Raw genomic sequence first — 18,397 nt, forward strand, 5'->3', positions numbered from 1 at the left:
ATATCATGCAAATTATTTTGCATGATATGGGTGCTTCACCCAAGAGTGGGATGCAGACATTATTTGCAAGTATTATTTTTAGTAATGCATGGATTTGCTTCTTACAAAAGTCTCACTTGGATGTGTTCAGCCAAAGTCAACATCCGAGACCAATCTCATCTTTGACATTTGCGCACCTCTGCTGTTGAGGATCATTTTACGGCAGACATTATCTACATCTGTACATTGGGAGACCAGATTCCTGTTCATTGAGGATCAATTTACGGCAGACATTATCTACATCTGTACATTGGGAGACCAGCTTCCTGTTCATATGTTTACAGAGTTGCACCCCGTTGTTCAGGTTGCTTTCTTTTTTAGAGAAAAAACTATCACTATTGGAAATAATTAACCATTTTCAGTATAAAATGTTTTCGTTCCTAGCTTCCGAGGATCACAAAAGTCTCTTGCAATGGGGCATACAAATAATCTCTAACTTTCATCTTGCCGAAAAAGCTACAGTTTTTGTCAGGATAATATTCCCACTAGAGCAGAAATAGAAAATGTGTTGTTCTGTGAACGGCTCTCACTCTTGGTTAAATGGAGACTGGTGTTCTCTCTTCATCAGAAGGCTCACAGCTCTCATTCTAGCTGGTTCCCCGGCTGCACAGCCAGCAATTTTGACCTGCTTCCCTATAGGATTCCACATTCTATGCATTGGGTGCTTGCCTGGGCTCAGCCCTGCACATATTTTTTAGAACCAGCGCTTATTGTCTCAGACTCAGTTTCGTTGTGAAGTGGTGTTTTGTCAACTTTATTATTTTATCATACAACAAGCAGCAACTGTGTGCACTTGCCACATATGTCGGCAACTTGGCCTTGCTCATTGTAGTTCATGAACCTGATGATACACACAGGCTGTGTCCATTTTGTATTAATAACAATGAGTTGGAAGGTGACAATGCTGGGCACCCATCTTGATCCTGCCCACACACTTCCTAAATCAGTCTGCTTGACATTGATGCAGCGCTGCTATTGCCTAAAACACTACAATGGACTACAAGGAAAGATTGCCATGGTTTGCAGTCTAGGCCAGATGCGAAGAAGATTATTGACCGATGAGCCTGGAGATAAATTTGCCCACGGCGCATCTGTAGACGGCGCATGCAAGGTCATATACCCTCGGCCCATGTACAAATAAAACCTTTGTTTACCATATTCCCAAGGATTCTGTTAAACAAATGAGTTAGAAGCTATAAAAAGTCAATTTCTGGGAGGAGGCAGAACTGTTCACAGATCCTGGAGAAACACTGTCAGCTAGAGGCAAAACGCTGTAGGGAAACTATATCTAGGGGAAACCCGTTTATACCAAAACGGCACCTCGAAAAATGAGATCAAGGTCTGAGGAATTTGGAATGTCTTCTTTCTGAAATGAAATGTTGTCTGAACATTTAACAATCAGGATAGGATAGAAAGCACTAATTTTAGTTGTCATTTTCCTCCTGATGTACCGCCTGACAAAAGATGGGAAACACGTGTAGAGGAACTTATAAAGGAACACTTTTTATGCAGCAAGATCTAATTTAATTACTCTTTGAAAACTGGAACACTTTTCATGCAGCAAGATCACTCTTTGAAAACTGGCTCAAATTATGGACTCCATCTTTTCTTCAATTATGCACAGGGCTGCAGGACCTGCGGCAGGCTGGAAAAACTCTCCCCATTATGGTCTTTGTGGACAGGAAGGACTGATTTTGCTTCTTTTTTCTGCTTGGATTTTGAAGCATTGAAATTGCATTTTTGTGCTACTGAGGCTCAGAAAGCCTTTCTTTTTGCTTTTTGGGAGAACTACTTTTTTTGATTGTGCCACTCAGGAGAGCACTCCTACCTATAGCAGTCAGCTCAATACCCATAGAACTATCTTGTTCGGATTTGGCTTATGTTTGCTTCATGATCAATTCCAATTTACACTAAATCTTTTAAGGCTTTTGCTTCAGCCATTAATGGCCTATGATGGTTTTGATACATGGTTTTTGCCATTGCATTTGATTCGAATTACAGTGAAAGAGATGGTTCATTCTACATTAGGGCTAGCGCTTTTAAAGCAGTATAATAACTGTTCTTTTCCACAACCGGGGGGGCCATCATCTGGGCTCCTCACACCACCCGTATAAAAACTTCACAGGCAGTGAGTGAGCACTTTGTTCCTGAACCCACCAAGTAAGAATATTGGTTTCAAGTTTGTTTCGAAGCCATTTCTAGTGTCTAGTCAATCCACATCATGTTGATACACCACTTTTTTAAAGTATTGAATTTTAGTAGAAGGCCTTCAACAAAGGGCTTTTCAATCCAATACTTAAAAAGTGGTGGCATCAATATGATGTGTATCGATCGCAAGCCACTAGAAATGTCTTCAAATCAAACTTAAAACCAGTATTCTTACCTGCTGGGTTCGGGAAAAAAGGTGCTTTTGAACTAGCATAGTAACTTCTATTTCAGAAATTGACAGCCATCTTCTAGCTTCCCCCAGGGCCAGCCTAAAATTCCCACAAATGTACTGTAATAGTTCTACATTCCCCAGTCAGAAGACATTTTATCTCATTTTTTTCTCAGAGTTTTAGAAACTCTCTGAGAGTGAGGATTTGTTTTACTCGGTTCTATTCTGATTAAATCCCCTAATCACACAATATTAGGTTACTTTCACATTGAATTTAAGATATCAGTATATATTTACATGGAAAAATTCATCATCTTTAGGACTAGACTCCTGGGCTACTGATGTTACTTGCATCTATGCAGGTTTTTAAATAATGATTCTATGAGCAGTAGCTGAAACCAGCTCTTGGGGGCCAGGCATTACCCAAGTAGGCAGAAGCTATCACTGGGGAACCAAGAGCGAGTACAGAGTGCACTGCAAATCAAACTTTATGGGATGCAAACCTTTACTTTTTGCCCATTATGTATGATCCATTTTGTTCAAATGTCTACTAGATGTGTCCTAATTCTTTTTTAATTACTATTCTCACATACTCAAAAGTTATTTGCATATTTGCACAGCACAGGTAAAATAATCCATAACGGGGCAGCTGCACTTGAAAATGCTTGTTTTCGAGTCTTCCTTTTATTATTTTTAGGGATATCTAGAACACATTTTTTTCCAATTCGGAGGGGTCTGGTTCCCAAGCCAAAGGATGTAAGTTGGAGGCAAGATAGGAAGGATAGCCTGATATTAGAGCTTTAGGGTTTAGGCAGCCCCACCTAAAACATATATGTTCCTCAAGTTGGAGCCAATGTAGACTTTTTGGGTTTGGTGACACAGAATCACCTTTTTTTTGGCCCGAATAATAAGTTTCCCTGCAGCATGGAAACTAGATCCTATTCGGAATGCCCATAAGAATAGTATTTCCACCATCAGCATGCGATAATACTAAAGACCGCACCACACCACGGAAGGAATTAGGGGGAATATATTCTCATATCCTATTTAAGAGAGAGAGCTGGTAGTGTGACCACAGACATTTTTAAGAAAGATACCTAAATCTTCACAGACAAACACGTCTTGGTGAGAAAGCCCAAGGATTTGGCTGATTAGGACAGAGTTAATGTCCTCATGGGTAGGATAAGGGTGGATAATCATCAGCTCTAATGGCACCTGAATCCAGTGACATGCTTACTCGGTAAACCTGGCCCTTAGATACTGTATCACCTGCTCACAATCATTTGAAATGGTTGCCTACTCAGTTTAAACACTCTGTACTTTTCATAAAACCATTTATAGTCCCAAACCTGTGTGTCCAGCAAGTAAACTGCTGTTGGCATTTACGTGGCATATGCATCACAATGGACAAGTTATAGAAATTCCCAATGTATTGTTGTGTTCGCAAAGGCTGTAGGAGGTTCTCCTTCCAGACATCTAGACTGTGGGTTTCTCTTTGTCTATTTATGAGAGCAACAACTGACCTACCCACATTGTGTAGTCTCCTCAAACCATGGCCTTTTCATTTGTAGTATAGCCCTTAAATGAGTGGTAGTGAAACATTTTTATGCTGAGCCCCCCCTTGAGTAATATATTGTTACCAAGCCCTCCCATTGAGTAGAAATATTGTTGCTCACCCCCCAGATGCCATATCTGCCTACATTTTCCATTAAAAGCATTTACCATACTCACTTTTGAAGTGACTTACGCCCCGCTCTGGGCATCCTTCAGGCCCCCAAGGGGGCAAGCTCCACAGTTTGAAGACCACTGCTTTAAATGCATTGTTCATATTCTTCTCCTTAAGTTTCAGATCTCACAGCTCCAAGACACTGATAGGTCAATGGTTGCCCTTAAAGAATAGTAATACATAGAAATAAAAAGAAATAGTAAGATCACACAAGTAACAGCCCTCGGGTATATAAAACAGAAACAGATGTATCCATAAGAACAGCATGAATGTTCATGTGGGTTACATTAATACGTGCTGTGATCCAATGCTATCTACCAATAATCCAATCAAAGTAGAGCTGTTGACTGAGGTTCATTTTGGATCCAAATCTACAGGTCAGGCAAAATGTTTTAAATCAATAAACTTATAAAAGGTGGCCATACTAAAGAGCATTGATTAGATTCAGATGTTTCTACCTGCTACCACAGCAAACACATTGTTTGGGTTTCTGTCTGACTTGACCATCTTTCTACTTAATTACATGGTCTACTGTAAAGAGTTTTAACTTAACAATACCTGCTTTATTTGTATTTAAGCTAAGGAGAGTGAATATTAAGCCCAGCACCGACTCATTGTAATGTTGTTGAAATTATTTCCTTGCAACAATGAACAAACAGGTTGCACATGGACTGTAATTCACTAGACGGTCCCCCTTTAATTAGTAAGTTGGGCTTTGGTGATTAGGTTATATGTGCTTGTTCTTTATTTTAAATGAATCACTAATTCAAAAGAAACTTTATACCATGTGTATTTATTATTAGTCACAGTACTTTGTTTCATAAGTACCTTCATAGTGCCTCAAAGTACCTTTTCTGATAAGAACCTTTGGAATGCTTTGTTTCATAATCTATTCTAGTCTATAATATCTGTACAGTAGACTTAAAGCTCATTTGTAAGTTGTTCAGCCTGATTCCATTGTATCTGTTTGGGTTCCTTGTGTAATGCTGTGCTTCTCATATTATGTAATCATTTAATGATTCCTTAGGAGTGATCCTGATTGGAGAAATGTCAAGTCTCATGCAAGGGTGATCTTGTTTCATTAGTTGTTAGATCCTTATTACTATGCAAGTTTGAGCTACGCTTTATTCTGATGATTAATTATCCTACTGAAAATGATTTCAGGATGGCAACATTCCGTGTGTGAAGGTCGCCATCCTGAAAGAAACGGGAAATAAATGGGATCAGACTGACAACTTACAAATGAGCTTTAAGTCTACTATACAGCTATTATAGAATAGGGTGGGTAACAATTTGGGGAGGACAACGAAAACACTGTTTTGTAAGTTGAAATTACTCAGGAATATGTCTTTTCAAAATCAATGCATGAGATGAACAAACAAATAATATCGTTGAAAATAGGTGATAACTGCATATATCTAACAAATGGTGTTGAGTATGGAAAAGGGTTTGAATGTGATCTCACAATTTTGAAAAGGTTTTTGACATTGTTCTTACAATTTTGAATAGGATTTCATTAGGCTCCTATGGTTTTAACTTAGGATTCACAATTTTGAAATATATGTGCACAGGTTGTCAGGCCTTGAAAAAGCCCAGGATTGGATGAAAAAGAAGCCTGTGCTCCAATGGGATAATTTGTGAAGGTACTTATGAAACAAAGCATTGTAAAGGTACTTATCAGACAAGGTACTTTGAGCCACTGTGAAGGGGAATGCTGAAGGGACTTATGAAACAAAGCATTGTAAGGGTACTTATAAGACAAGGTACTTTGAGGCCTAGTGAAGGTACTTATGAAACAAAGTACTGTGAATAATAATAAATAGTCATGGTATAACGTTTCTTTTGAATTAGTGATTCATTTAAAATAAAGAAAAAGTGCATATTACCAAAACACCAAAGCCCAGTTTTATTTTTAGTGGAGGTTTTCTTTTAATGGAATGAAGTTAGACTGTGGCAGCAACAGACCTTATGCATGCCGTTTCTTTTACTTTGTAGGACTCCTAACATTGATGGATTGGCAAAAGAAGGCGTGAGGCTTACTCAGCATATTACTGCTGCTCCAGTGTGCACACCAAGCAGAGCAGCTTTCATGACTGGGCGATACCCGCTGAGATCAGGTACATTATGCACACAAGTTTATTGGAGAGATGCCTAAAAAGAGCCTTGAGCAGAGAGGTGAGCATATTCCAGCACAAAGAAGATATGACGAAGACCCTGTATGAGTTGTGCCACATGCTCATTTATTACCATGATGTTATGTCCACTGGTTAACACGTGTTTCGAGCCTTGGGGACTTTTTCAAAACCGGACATATACTGATTAAACAAAATCATGAAATCATATTTACATATATCAAATATGCAAGATAGAGAAAAAGGATAGGAGTAAGGTAGGATTTGGAGTTAAATAGCACAATCATAAACCAAAAAGACAAAGGCCCTCATTACGACCCTGGCGGAAAGTAACTGACCTGACCGCCATAGCGTAAATAGCGTTTCCGCCATTGCACGACGGAGTAAAGTGCGGCTAATTCTGACCCATCGGGCACGAGCACTACGCCATGGCGGAAGTGCAAAGTCCGCGATGGCGGAAATGTCCCCAAAACGCCCCTCACCGCCGTCGTACGGCGGCCTAGGTGCAATTCCGCCACCCATCATAGCGGTCACCGTAATGAGCGGCAATCGGAAAATACGGTGACCGTAAATATACGGAAACGGAAGCAAAAACATGGGAAACAGCACGGCGTACACCTATGAAATCAGAATTCCCACACAACCATTAAAAATACTACCCTGAGACACATCCCAACCCGTCATCCACCCTAGTGAAAACAATAAAAATGGGAAAAGTAGCGAAAAAAGCGTGCGACCGCAAGCGGCAGGTCCACTTCTCCCGTGAGGAACTCACCGTGCTCACAGAGACCCTCCAGGAGAATGCTGCCGTCGTCTTCTCGACGCAAATGACCAGGACGGCACTTGCGAACAAGAAGGCCATATGGGCCCTGGTGGCACAGCGGGTAAGTGCGGTGGGGACCGCACCCCGCAACCCACAGCAATGCAGAAAGCGATGGGACGACTTGCGGATACGCGTACGGAGCATACTATCCGCCAACCGTAACATTGCCACAGCTACCGGGGGAGGATCGGAATCACCCATCAAGTTGACCCCCTGGGAAGAAATCTGTGCCTCCACCATTGGAATGGAGAGTATAGAGGGAGTCGGAGGGATGGAGAAAGGAGTGCAGACATCCGAAGAATCAGGTAGGTGGGCCAAATAAAACAATGCTAAATCCACAATGTCCAATCATGTGAAGTACCATGTGTCCACATAGTGCAACAGAAACACATGTCCAGGAGAACGTCCACATACATTGGCCTGATAGCGCACTTTAAAAGTCACATTAAATACATAAATAATTAAAAATCCTAAAAACACCCTCTACACGTGCAGCAGGCACACCCTAACTGCAGGCTGCAAAACAACTGCATCCTCAATCCGCACAAAAATGAAACCACCTCCAAGGCCCCGACCCAAATCACCCTCAGGTACCACCCCAATGCATGTGATACATTGCCATTCCAATTTCCACAGACCCATTAATAACGCTCGCCCTCCTTTACTCCACCACAGGGTCCGATTCAAATGACGAGCTCCAGGACACCCCTACCAGCACACCTGCAAAGAGGGCCAAGACCAACGGCCAAAGACCCTCCACCTCAGCTGCACGGATCAAGACACGGCAGCAGCACAAATCAAGTGGCAGCACACAGGAGGGGACTTCAACAGGCACCCCAGCAGCCAGCATGCCCACAACAGCACCACCACAGGTCCTCCCAATGGATGCCACAGAAGGCACTGCTTCTGGTGGCAGCAGCACCATAGGTGACACTGCATTAATGGCAGCATGCTCCGACACAGAAAACGGTGATGTTGATGTAGGATCCATCCATGACCTGTCTCAATCCCCCTGTTTGTTTCATCCCGTACACCATGAGGATACCACGCAGGGGCACCCACAAGACGACGACTGGCCATCCCACACAAGCCCTGTGTCAAGGCAACATGAGGTGATCAGCCCCTCTGTGACACCACCGCAAATGTCCATGGCCCAGCAGAGGCAACAGTCCCTCGACCAGGTGATCGTGCAACAGCAGCAACTGGCCACGCTCCTCAAGGACCATGCTGATGAATGTGGGGGTACTAAGGCAGCCATAGAAACATCTACTGAGACACTTAGGGCAGAAATGGAGAGAAGTACAGAGACACTAAGGGCACAAATGGAGAGAAGCACCGAGAGCCTGAGAGTACAAATGGAGAGAAGCACCGAGAGCCTGAGGGGGGAACTGCATGCGACGTCCAAAGACGTATGTGCTGAACTTGCCGCTGTGCGCCGTGTGCTCACTGAGCTCTCACAAACTCTTAGGGACATGCATGGACGTGAGCAGGCAGAGACATCATCCGTTGCAAGTTCCGTCCAGGGCAACCCCCAACGTAGATCTGGGAGGAACCTGCGCTCCACAGGCAGGGGTGCCCCTGATACCCGGAGAGGGGGCTTGCAATAGCGTCTGCCCACTAACAATGAGCATCTTTGGACACTGGTGTTCGGGGGGGAGGTAGGAGGGTGGAGGGGGTGTGTTGGGCTTACTTGGGTGGCGGGTCGATGGGGTGTGTAACATAATTTCACATATGCTATAAACATTTCACAATCATCCAATGAGATGTGTGGACATTGATCTTTGTGTACGAGGCCATTATAGGCGTACAGTCCATATTGTGCATGTTCCAGACACACACAGTGCCACAAGTCCCATGTCCATGTATCAGCCACCAGGCGTGAGTGCTAGAAGCATGAATCTATGATAATCTGACGAATTGTGCCTCGCGGACTCCTTGAGGTGCTGCCACATCCCCACCCTCATCATGACCATATTCAGGTGCTTGCAGTTCTGCGTCAGGGGGCATGGGCACATTTCTACGTACGCACATGTTGTGTAGCATGACACATGCCATGACCATCTTTGCAACCTTCTCATGGCGGTACAGGAGTGCCCCGCCAGACCTGCTGAGGCAGCGGAAACGACCCTTCAGTAGGCCGAATGCCTGTTCTAAGGCTACACGGGTACGTGAGTGGGCATGGTTGTAGTCCTCCTCATGCTGGTTCTGTGGGTTCCGGAGTGGTGTAAGGAGCCATCTCTTCAGTGGATACCCGGCATCACCTGTATGTGGACAATAAAGGATGTTTGTGGAATGACATTGCTACGTACGCACCCCCCCCCTTCCTGCCAGGTCATTGCCGCATCACATACCCCACATTATCATGCATGAAATGAGACTCACCAAGTAGCCAGGATCTGTTCCCTGCGTGTCGCTCCATGTAGCGTGGTATTGTAGAGTTCCTCAAGATCATAGAATCATGGGTTGATCCAGGAAATCGGGCACAACAATGTGTAATGATCCTGTTGGAGTCACACACCATTTGTACATTAAGAGAATGATATTGTTTTCGGTTGCGGTACTGGGCCTCCATGGCATGTGGGACAACCAATTCTACATGGGTGCAGTCGATGGCACCAATGCAACCCGGTATGCCGGCAAGTGCATGGAATCCCACTTTTGTGTTCGTAATTTCCTGCTCCGAGCGTGGTAGAGAGATGTAGTCGTCTGCGTGCTTCAGGAGGGCATCGAGCACTTGCAATAGTGTCCGTGACAACAGCGGCTGTGAAATGCCATGCAACTGTCCGACTGTGTGCTGGTAGGTGCCTGTGGCCAGGAAGTGGAGTACAGACACCACCTTCAGTAGGGGTGGGATGGCGGTTGGGCTATCTATCATGCTGACAAGGTCAGCGTGTGTCATGTCCACAATGGCGGTTATGGTGTCCCGGTCCAAACGGTAGAGGGTGTGGATCTGCTCATCAGTGAGGTTGAACGGATGTGCTCGGAGGCGTGGGATTGCGGGCTGCCTGCGTGGTGGTAGTGGCTGTGCTGGTGGGCCTTGCTGGCCCTGCCTTGCCCTCCTCCTCCTCCTGCGTCTCCTCTGTGCGGCCGGTTGTTGTAGTAGTTGGTGTTCATCTTCTTCTTGAAGTTGGAGTACTTGCAGTGCTATCAGGTCACCCAGGGCCAACATCGCTAGTCCTGCCGGTAGCATTTTGGAGTGGGTGTGGTTGTGGGAGGGGGTTGGGTGTGCAATTTATGTGTTTTCAGGCTGTATAGCCTCCACCTGTGGTGATTCATTCCACCTGTGCAAGCTGCAATCCCCTTTGGGCGGGCACGTCCCGCGCACAACGCTGCAATTCGACGCATGGTATCTTGCTATTACAATCATGTATTTAATTCCGATGGCAGTGAAATATTGGTTCATATGTTCATTCTGCTATGGTCCCATTGTTTCACATACTATCTGTGCAGTCGCGAACAAACTTGTGAAGGGTCAGTGGAATGTAGTACTCGATTAATGGTGGACCCTCATGCAGCACTGTACCGCGGTTCACCGACGGGCGGGGCGTCCCATTTGTGAGTGAAGCCAGTTGCCATTTTCACACACTGCCGCACTACATGGATGGATTTGTGATTTCAAGCGGTCACAGATGCCTTTTTGACGTGATGTTGCAAATGAGGAATTCGAAGGACAGCGCTTTCGGTTTTCAGCTAGCGGCGAGGAGACGCCCACAGGTCTGACTGCAGATATAAAGTTCTATTGTTTAATGTCCTTGGGACAGGGGCCATGGCGAGAATGCAATGATTGATATGAATAGTATGGGATGCGCAATAGCGTAGTGGACGATAAGGCCGGACGTACCCAAATACATGTTACTTCACAACACTGGAATTCCGGGCTGGAGCACAGTGGATTTTGCAGACTGCATTACGCACAGAATCAATGGAAATTTCACATGTTATGTGAGTAAATAATCAGGCGTTTTCATACCAGGATGAGGGAATGATGTATGGATGCATGGACAGATGATTTAATAGAGAGTTTGCCATGTACATGGCTTTTTGGAATCTATCCACTTCCCCTGCGCTATGTGATGCAGGGCTGCCATAGTGGGACCATCGTCTATCTGCCCTTGTTGAACCCTCCGTGTCTCGACGCGCCTTCAAACACTTGTGTCTATGCACGTTACTAATCCCATCTAATGGATTCTGTTTTAACAGACGCATGCACACAAACACTCGTTTGTAATAGTGTTTTCACCTCGATTTATATAGTTATGATTCGCAAGTGATTTTTGGGTGGGAATAATCCTTTTGTGTGGGCTAGCATGCATATGGCTGTGGATTTAGTGTGATCATTGAAGTGAGTAATTCAAATGAAGTTCTCATGCCCATACTATTCTTTTTCATTTCATTTGGGTGACAGGTATCTCCTCCCCTTTTGCCGCTGCCATCTGTATGCCACTCCTGCAGATGGCTTTTACTCCCGACACCTGCTGCTTCGTGTGAATCAGTGGAGCACCATTACGATCTTATGGGACGATCGCCAATGGGCCACATGCCCTTACGCAGTACTAGTGGCTAGGAGCAACATATCGACGTTCAGCTGGACTAGTGCCTACCTAATGGGACGGCCCTGCGGTTCTAGGCGCTTCCATGTTGCCTTTTTGAACGTGAATGTAGCCCCTGTGTACCATGAAGGAACAGGGTGTCACACAAGAAGAAGCTGGTCATTTATTGCGGATGCAGCCCACAATAATGAAATATATTTTGGAGTTCATGACCTAATAGCTGTATGGGCTTGGTGATTTTGTTGTGCATTAAATTTTGATTATGATATTGACCGTGTAGCGTTATTCTTTGCAAGTAATGTAGCATATTCCTATTTGTGGAGCGATGTATTGTGAGAAGATCTGCATTGGGTTCCGGCTTCTGAGTATAGTTGCGTGGTACTGTACTGGGCGCGTTTGCCTACGAAGCCCAGTGAGGTCAGGGATAGGGGCTGCCATTATGACTGTTTTAATGATGTCATGCTCAGGGGCGGGGGATTAGCTTTTGTGTAACAGATGCCGGTCAGCCAGGTGGATTGGTGGAATGATGTGATTATCAGAATATGGCTGGTCACAGGTGCCTGTGTTTGCGTGCGTTTCTTGGAGGGTGACTGAGGTCATGTCCATTGGAATAGCTTCTGTATTCGTGCCATCTGTGCCCTGCAGCTCCCATTGGCCCCTCTTGAGATGAGCCTGGCTGCTCAGTCACTCTGCCAACTTGTGTGGTACATGCTTATGCTGATGGTTGGTTTGTTTACTGGCAGGAGTACAGGGCTGGTGCAGTCTCACTCAGGATACTGCTTTGAATGTTGCCTTACACTGGTGTCAAGCGATGGGGGGCCTGTTTTTGTTTGTCTCATATTTCAGTTCATGTTGCTGTACTTGAACCTTCACATGCCTGTGCTGCATCAGTACGGCAATGGTGCCATGGCAAATATGGATGGCCACTCACAAGGCACTTGGAGCCCCTACATTCATTTGTTCGTTGGCATGCATGGGTGACTTGTACATTTCACTGGTTGCATTGTGTGACTTCATTGCACCTACGAGGAGTTGTGCAATGAGGCCAGGGAGTGGTGTACAGGCACTCAGTAGGGCCTTTTACGGTTGGTTCGCGATGCCGTACTTCTCACCATGGCGGAATGGTACTTTCCGCCATGCTTGATGGCGTTAGGTAAATGTCCGCTAGGGTCAGAATTCGCGTACCGTTGCGCCATGGTGGTAATTACGGTTTCGCATGGCGCGCGTGCGCGTACTTGGTGCAGTTAGCGTTGGCGTTCACTACGGTGTCGCTAATGGCATCGTACTTTACGGTGACGGGTCATAATCGCACCGAGCGCTATTCAATGGCGGTATTGCATTTCCGCCATCGTTTTTCGATTTCTGCCAGGGTCGTAATGAGGGCCAAAGAAAGTTTTTTTTAAGTAAAACTGCCATTCTCCAGCATGGGGTCTGGCATGGATTCACATGCTCATGAATATTCCCCGTCGTCAGGCTGGGAATCCTCGGTAAAGAAAAAACCAGTATCAGTTTCGTTTCTGATCTGTCTTTCGTAGTAACAACCAATCACTGGTCTCTGCGTCATACTGACCACAGCCAATGACTGCCCTCTACCTAAGCACCGCCTCTGGCAGCCATCTTCAGATTTATACCGTACGTTCATGTGTTGGGATCCTCGTGCTATTGCTCTCGAGCGTTAGTGCTATTTTTTCACATTTTCTCTAAAAAACTTCGTTTTTTCGGTCAAAAAGAGCCTCAAGCTCCACCGACTTTCCATCCGATCAACGGGGACCCGTGTCAGATTCGTCTGTGCCCCTCAAGGGTGAAGATCTCGTCGAGCTATGCTTTTGGAGGATTCCAGAAGTTTCTCAGGCCCGGACATGGCCCAGGAGAAGGGAACCTCGACGCCCGGAAAGCTGTTCAGGATCTGCCCTGGATGCCAGCTTCAGAACGTCTTTGAGGAGGACGAACACTCCTTTTGTCTCTACTGCCTACATGAGGACAGAACGCACGTGGAGAAGGATTGTGCGTTTTGCAGCAATATGTCGGAGCGGACCATGAAGGACCGCCATCAACGTCTCGCCAACTGGCTGGAAGGGAAGAGCCCGTCAGGCGAGAAGAAGAGGAAGAAATCCGAGCGGTCTTCTAAGACCTTTGAGGACGCCCCGGCGACGGGGGTCCAACACAAGGCCAAGCACCGCGAGTCCGCTGGCACCGGGAGCACCGAACGGTCGGGCTCTATGGCCGCTAGGCAGGGCGCACCCTCCCCGGCACCTTCAGCCACGAGCCAACGCTCTGGGTCGGGTAAGAGGAAGGGCGAGCACCCGGCGAAGCTCCTGGAGAGGCCCCGGTCGAGCTCGAAGGCCCCATCGGAGGGGGAGCGAGGCAATGTCCCCCCCTCAAGGATAAGGCGGTGAGCGCACCTAAGGTGGTGAAGGCCTTAGTCCATCCGGCCAAGCCCTCTATCGATACTGTCGCGGCGGCCCTGGCTCAGCCTGTGGAGGCTACACCAGTGGTGGCGACCTCGGGGCTCAGAGTCTCCCTGCCACCTCGGAGGGAGTCCTCTTTTGTGCCCATCGATAGGACCCCCGTGAAACCCCTGGCGGGGAAGACAAAGGGGGGGCAGGGCGTCGTCGTAGACTCGGCCTCAGCTTCAGAGGAAGAGCTGATTGAGGTCTTAAGCCACGGCCTTGGCGTGGAGGAAGACCGGCCCGTCGGGATGGATCCCGACGCAGGTGACGACGACATCGTCGAGGGTGCCGACGGGGCTCCTGATCGCCCGTCGGATTCCCCTCTGCCAGTGCTGCAAGACAACTCAGCGGCCATTTTGTTGGCTATACAGTCCTTATGTTCAGAGATAAGGACGAGACTACCGTTGCCGACGGAGGAACCTCTCCCGTCGGGGGATCCTGAACCGGGACCTTCTGGTGCTCCCCCGCCCAAGAAAAGAAGGATTCACCCTCCACCTCCTTTTCAGCTGTCGCGCCCCGTCCAGCCCTCCTCCCCGTCCTCCCGAGGGGATGATACGGGGACTGACACGGCAGCGACGGGTACGGACGACGAGGTATACGACGAGGATCTACCGTCGTCGCCTCCCACCAGGGTTTCTCCTCCCGACGAGATTGGATCGTTCCACTCCATGATCGCCAGGGCATCCGAGTTTTTCCAACTCTGCCCTGAGGAGAAGAAAAAGGAAGGATTCCTTTATCAACGGCGCGAGGCCAAGAGGAAGACGGTCCTCGCAGTGCCTCTACTGGGCGACATTTGGGATGAGGGCCTCGCCCTCCTCAAGAACCCTTCCACGACGCCGGCTAGAAGAGACCGGTTCGATAAGAAGTACCGGGTCCCAGACGCGGCCCCCCTGTGCCTCTGGGCGCAGCCTACCCCGGACTCCGTCGTCTCCGCGGCGGCCAGGAAGAAAGCGGGGGGGGGGTGCGGCCTCCACATCGACTTCCCCACCGGACGGCGAGGGAAAGAAGTTGGACGCTATGGGACGCAGGGTCATCTCATCTGCAGCGACGACGATTAAAGCGGCCAACGCCTTGGCTATCGTGGCCCGCTACGACAGGGAGCTTTGGTACAAACTGGCCCCCCTGCTGGACTTCCTACCGGACGACAAGAGGGCGGATGCCCTGGAGATCCTCCAGGAAGGCGAGGTGGCGTCGGACCACGCCATCACTATTGCGACGGACATCGCCGACACTGGGTTTCGCCAGTTAGGCCACGGCGTGTGCCTTAGGCGGCGTGGATGGCTCAAGGCTACGGACTTCCGTCAAGACGTACAGACCAGAGTCCTGGACATGCCGTTCGATGGGAACAACCTGTTTGGGAAAACAGTGGACGATTCCCTTCAGGCCATTAAAACGGACACTGAGACGGCCCGGGCCCTTGGGGTTCTGCAGCAACGACGGACGCCCTTTCGGAGCAGCGGAGGCAAGGGCGCCTCCAAAGGTTCCGGCGGCGGTTTCTCCACCTACCGTCAAGCGGCCCGCTCGTCGTCTCAGGAGGCCTACAGAGGACGAGGCAAGTCTGGCGGACCCCGCCGTCGTCGCCAAGGAGGTCAAGGCGGCAAAGCCTCGTCAAAACAGGACTGAACCGACCGTGGGATCGGGCCCCCACCGAAGCACCCCGGTGGGAGGCCGGCTGGCGAGCTTCGTCAGCGTGTGGGAGTCTATCTCCACCGACCGTTGGGTGCTGGATGCCTTAGCCCGGGGCCACGCGCTCGAGTTTCAAAGAAGGTGCCCGCGCGTCCCCCCCGTGGCCAGGAAAGAGCTTCACGTCCCTCAGCTTCTCCTGGAGGTAAAGGCGATGCTCAGGAAGGGCGTCATCGAACTCGTCCCAAAGAGGCTTCGGGGCTCCGGAGTTTACTCAAGATACTTCCTCGTGAAGAAGAAGACGGGAGGATGGCGCCCCATCCTAGACCTGCGACGTCTGAACAAGTTCATCAAGGCGCAGAAGTTTCGGATGGTCACCCTCCAGCACGTCCTGGGGCAGCTGGAGGAAGGAGACTTCCTGTCGTCGTTGGATTTGGAGGATGCCTACTTCCACATTCCCATCCTAATGGGGCACCGAAAATTCCTCAGGTTTGTGGTCCAAGGGCGTCACTACCAGTTCAAAGCCCTCCCCTTCGGACTACGGTCGGCACCCAGGGTATTCACCAAGTGCCTTGCACCGGTGGCGGCGCAGCTGCGCCGCGAGGGGATCCACGTCTACCCCTACCTGGACGACTGGCTCATCCGAGCCAAGACGAGGGAGCTCGCCGTGGAGCACACGGCAAGGACCGTCCAACTACTCACGGACCTGGGATTCTCCGTGAACTACGCCAAGTCCCACCTGGTACCCGCACAAAACGCACTGTTTCTGGGAGCGAAGCTCGACACAGTGTCCCTTCTGGCCACCCCGTCGGAGGAAAGGACCAGGTCCATCCTGGGCAAGGTACAGCGGATGTTGGTTTCCGACGCGGCCAAGGTGAGGTCCATCAAGTCCCTCCTCGGAATGATGTCTTCTTGCATCTACCTCATTCCCATGTGCAGGCTCTGGATGCGCCTGTTGCAGGAGTTCCTGGACGCGCGCTGGATCCAAACGACGGGCGGCTTCGAGGAGAGGATCACACTCGACGAGAATTTCCACCAAGCGGTCCGGTGGTGGGGCACCCGCGCGCATTTGACGGCGGGCATGGACTTCCAGACCCCATACCACCAGGAGACAGTGACCGCGGATGCCTCCCTGGAAGGGTGGGGAGCGCACACCGCAAATCTGCACGCGAGAGGCCTATGGCTCCCGACGGAGAAGTCCCTCCATATCAACATCCTGGAGCTCCGTGCAGTGTTCTGGGCCCTCAGGTCCTTCCTTCCGTCCCTCAAGGGCAAGGTGGTGAGGATCTTCACCGACAACACCACCACCATGTTTTACATCAGGAAACAGGGCGGAACCAGGTCCCCAGCACTGTCCAAGGAGGCGCAGGACCTGTGGCATTGGGCAATCGCCCAAAAGATGTTTCTGGTGCCGTTTCATCTGGCAGGGATAAAAAACACCATCGCCGACTCACTCAGCAGGGAGCTGCGCTCGTGCCACGAGTGGGAACTACGGCAGGATCTAGTGGATCGCCTCTTCCGACGGTGGGGCACACCCCAGATCGACTTGTTCGTGACGGCGATGAACTCCAAGTGCCGGAGGTTCGCCAGCAGGTTTCCCCAGGCGAGGAGCATGGGCGATGCTTTCTCGTTCCCCTGGGAGGGCCTGTTCCTCTACGCGTTCCCTCCTTTGCCACTGCTAATCCGGCTTGTCAACCAGCTCAAGAGGTCACGGTGCAGGATGATCCTCGTCGCACCTGCGTGGCCGAGGCAGATATGGTTCCCGGACCTTCTGGACTTGTCAGCGTCCCCGCCAGTCAAGCTGCCGGTGGACGCGGATCTACTCTCCAGGGAAGGAGGCGCCATCCTCCACCACGACCCGAAATCGCTGAACTTGCAGGCCTGGCTCCTGCAGCACTAGAGTTTGGAGTATACGACTTACCGGCCGACTGCAGAGAGGTTCTTGCAAAGGCCAGGGCGTCCTCGACTCTTAAATGCTACGGACACAAATGGAAGAGGTTCTCTGTCTGGTGCCACGCACAGAAGATTAACCCTCTACGGATTACGGCTCCCCAGGTGCTGCCGTACCTGCTGACGCTGGCCAAAGCTGGACTGGCACACGCGTCCATCAAGATTCATCTTGCTGCGATCTCCCGATACACCAGAACCACGGGCCGGACGTCCCTGTGGTCTCATCGTCTGGTGAAAGAGATCATGAAGGGACTGTTCAGATCGTTCCCGCCGGTGAAGGCGCCGGCCCCGGCATGGGAGCTCAACGTGGTGCTGACCAAGCTCATGGGACCTCCGTTCGAGCCTCTGCACTCGGCCCCGTTGAAGTTTCTGTCGTGGAAAACAGCGTTTCTTGTGGCCATCACCTCCTTGACTTTTCATGACACGAGGGTAGTGCTCAGGACGCACCCCTCCTTCATGCCCAAGGTACCGTCGGACTTCCATCTCAACGAACCCTTGGTGTTGCCTGTGTTCTTCCTGTCGCCTTCGTCGCCGGCTGAGAGGACTTTGCACTCGCTGGATGTGGCTAGAGCGCTGAAGTTCTACGTGGACCGCACGAAGTGTTTTCGGAAGACGTCACAACTCTTTGTGAACTTTGGACCTGTCAATCAGGGGAAGGCTCTCTCGAAGGCTTCCATTTCCAGATGGCTCTCCGGCTGTATCATGTACTGTCATCGGTTGGCAAACC

At 49.2% G+C, this 18,397-nt stretch overlaps 1 protein-coding gene across 3 annotated transcripts in view; it reads left to right on the plus strand.

The window, feature by feature from the left end:
* LOC138526244 (arylsulfatase D-like) overlaps positions 1 to 18,397 on the plus strand; it is a 796,293-nt gene that overhangs the window by 235,972 nt on the left and 541,924 nt on the right. For all 3 annotated transcript variants that reach the window (XM_069636735.1, XM_069636736.1, XM_069636737.1), the window contains one exon: positions 6,138 to 6,259. In XM_069636735.1, the coding sequence (XP_069492836.1) occupies positions 6,138 to 6,259 (122 nt within the window). The remainder of the gene's footprint in view (positions 1 to 6,137; positions 6,260 to 18,397) is intronic.

This window comes from Ambystoma mexicanum, chromosome 7p (assembly GCF_040938575.1).
Source record: "Ambystoma mexicanum isolate Mex_15411 chromosome 7p, UKY_AmexF1_1, whole genome shotgun sequence".
In the NCBI taxonomy this organism is placed as follows: Eukaryota; Metazoa; Chordata; class Amphibia; order Caudata; family Ambystomatidae; genus Ambystoma; species Ambystoma mexicanum.